The sequence below is a fragment of the Danio rerio genome, chromosome 14 (assembly GCF_049306965.1).
Source record: "Danio rerio strain Tuebingen ecotype United States chromosome 14, GRCz12tu, whole genome shotgun sequence".
Classification (NCBI taxonomy): domain Eukaryota; kingdom Metazoa; phylum Chordata; class Actinopteri; order Cypriniformes; family Danionidae; genus Danio; species Danio rerio.
The window spans coordinates 60,001-62,500 of record NC_133189.1 but is presented as its reverse complement, the minus strand read 5'-3'; the positions used below and the strand labels follow the sequence as shown (position 1 = coordinate 62,500).

Here is a 2,500-nt window from a genome sequence, read left to right as displayed (position 1 = left end):
TCCGGATCCCAGTACGGGTCGCAGTCGTACTCCATCACCTTGAAGACCATAGGGGCCGGTGAAGGGGCCGGATCAGATTTTTTAGGAGGGGGCGGGGCCGGCTCAGACTTTTTAGGAGGGGGTGGAGCCTCCAGCTTGCAGTTGGGATGGTAGCGTGGGTCGCACAGCACCGGGACGGCCCCCGCGGGCATGTAGACGATGTGCGGCCTGCAGAGCGGGTCTTTAGCATTGCACAGATACACCACATCTGCCTGACTGAGGGGCGGAGCCACGGGGCCCTTCACGGCAGCAGGGGGCGGAGCCACAGGGCCCTTCACTGCGGTGGGGGGTGGGGCTATGGCTGGGGGCGGGGACACTCTGCAGCCCTTGTCTGTTGCAGGATCACATTTGGGAAGCGCCGGTCGGCCCAGCCGGTTCTGGAAGTAGGGTGCATCGGGGCCGTGGAGCTGCTCCAGGTGCCGCATCTGCTGGTACTGCATGCGGATCCGGTCCACCTCATACAGCTGCAGAGGAGAACAGCAGATCAATGCTTACACTATACACACACACACACACACACACACACTCTACACTGAGGGAGAGCTGCGGCGAGGGTAAATGTGAGGACACGTGTGTGTGTGTGTGTGTGTGTGTGTGTGTGTGTGTGTGTGTGTGTGTGACTTACGCCCTCTGTGTGCCCGATGCTGCTGTAGTATTTGTAGTAGGCCTGGAAGTCTGGGCTCTGCCGGTGCCAGCGTGGGTCCAGGCTCCGCTTGGGTCGAGAACTGGACAGAAACTCATGAGCCTTGCTGGAGTCCAGACTGAGCGCTCCTGCACACACACACACACACACACACACACACACACACACACTCCTTCATTTCTACACACTCTTCAGAGACGTCAGTGTGGGTAAAGCTGCTCACCATCCGGGCTGAGGATCTCCATCAGGGATTTCGCCTCCAGCTGACCTGAGAACAGTTGCACACACAGTTGAGCTTCAGAGAAACACACAGACACTGCAGATACTGAAGAATAGCAGAAACTGACCGCAGATCAGCAGCAGGACGGACAGCATACACACCGCAGACATCATGACCTCTGACCCTCACACACACACACACTCGTCATTAAGCGCGCTCTGCTTTTGAGGATGATCTGTCGGTGATGAATGGACAGGTAAGAGTTCTGTGCGCGCTCACCTCTGCTCTACCGTTTCAGCCCTGAGCGCAGAGCCGCCTATATAAGCTGAGCTCCGCCCTCTATCTGTCAATCACTCCATCTCGGCCGACTATTGGTCAGATGCGCGCTAGAACACGCCCCCTGTCAGGTTTATCGCAGGAGTGAAGGGCGCTGCTGCTGATCGAGTAATGTTCTGTCGACAGTTTCGCGTGTGAATCTCTCAGCTCTCATTAGTGAGCTCCTGTCGCCGGAATATTGTCGGTTTAGTTGAGAGCAGATGTTTCCCGCCGAGCTGGACCTGTAAAAGCCGCTAATAAAGCTGAGTGTGCAGACGCGGCGCATTCCAGAGCACACATCTGCGTTTATGCCTGAGGAGGAGACCTCCAACAGCTCCACAGCACCGTCCTCATCCGCTATAGTGCCACTGTACAGGAGGTTCATGAGGAACGCTGCAGGGCACATGTCAGACGGAGCAGATTATCCAGCAGTTCTGCTTTGAGCTGCTTCTACTCTTTACTAGCCGCAGATCGTGTCCGTAAATGACGCTTAACGAACACATTGCTGCTACAAAACATCTACAAACAGCTACACAAATAAAATAAAATAATACATTATTCCATATGAATTCATAAGCTTTAACATGGTCCAAAAATAAAGGTGTGATTGTGAGAAATGATCATTTAAACCGGAGATGATCCAAAAGATCAATTATTCTGATTTATTATTTAACTTTTATTTTTTCCTTTTCATATAATATTGTGTTTCTGGAGAAAGATGTCACAGAACAGACATGTTAAATATAAATTAACAGATTTATTTTCAGATATTCATTATTCCTATCGCTTAATTAGTTCATTCAGGAACCCTGCGGTTGCTGTGCTCCTTGCCAACGCAAGATTCGTCCAATTAGGCGTCGCTCTGTTCCGATGCTGGCCAATCATAGTCCAATCGGACAAAGTCATCAGCCAATCATTGTTCAGAATCAGCGCGCTTTACCTGACTAGTTATAAGTGAGGAATTTCGCGCTCTTTGTTACAAATCAATATTTGTACGCGACTGTTTAAACGGAAAACTACAGCGATTAATATCGATCAATACCTGGAAATCTGCCGAGCCGCCACTGACTGCTTCTGAGGTGAGAGCCCGAGGATCGAGTCTGAGGTAAATATAACGCCACCGGTTCTGAGGAAACTCTTCTCAGCCTCCTCGTGTTGGGTTATCGGGTTATTGCGGCTCAGGTGTGACGGTAATATTTAATAAAACTGCATTTACTGTGGATTCGCCAATGACGTGACATTCAGCACCAGTGAAGTGAAACATTAGCCTGATTATAGGAACT

The 2,500-nt window shown here is 51.0% G+C and overlaps 2 protein-coding genes across 13 annotated transcripts in view; one reads left to right on the top strand and one right to left on the bottom strand.

The window, feature by feature from the left end:
* The window catches only part of and4 (actinodin4), a 1,801-nt gene extending 623 nt beyond the window's left edge, over positions 1-1,178 (bottom strand). Inside the window, exons 1-4 of the mRNA NM_001136244.1 lie at positions 1,030-1,178; positions 906-950; positions 665-810; positions 1-503 (exon numbers count right to left, since the gene is read on the bottom strand). The exon at positions 1-503 is cut by the window's left edge and continues 623 nt beyond it. Of these exons, the coding sequence (NP_001129716.1) occupies positions 1-503; positions 665-810; positions 906-950; positions 1,030-1,072 (737 nt within the window). The 5' untranslated portion in view covers positions 1,073-1,178. The remainder of the gene's footprint in view (positions 504-664; positions 811-905; positions 951-1,029) is intronic.
* Positions 1,179-2,195: 1,017 nt separating this feature from the next.
* stag3 (STAG3 cohesin complex component) overlaps positions 2,196-2,500 on the top strand; it is a 12,972-nt gene continuing 12,667 nt past the window's right edge. For 6 of the 12 annotated variants that reach the window (XM_073922387.1, XM_073922381.1, XM_073922386.1 and 3 more), the window contains exon 1: positions 2,196-2,296. The gene's annotated coding sequence lies outside the window, so the exon portion shown is untranslated. Of the gene's footprint in view, positions 2,323-2,500 lie in introns of all 12 variants that reach the window. The other 6 variants (XM_073922383.1, XM_073922377.1, XM_073922385.1 and 3 more) reach the window with 1 other exon arrangement.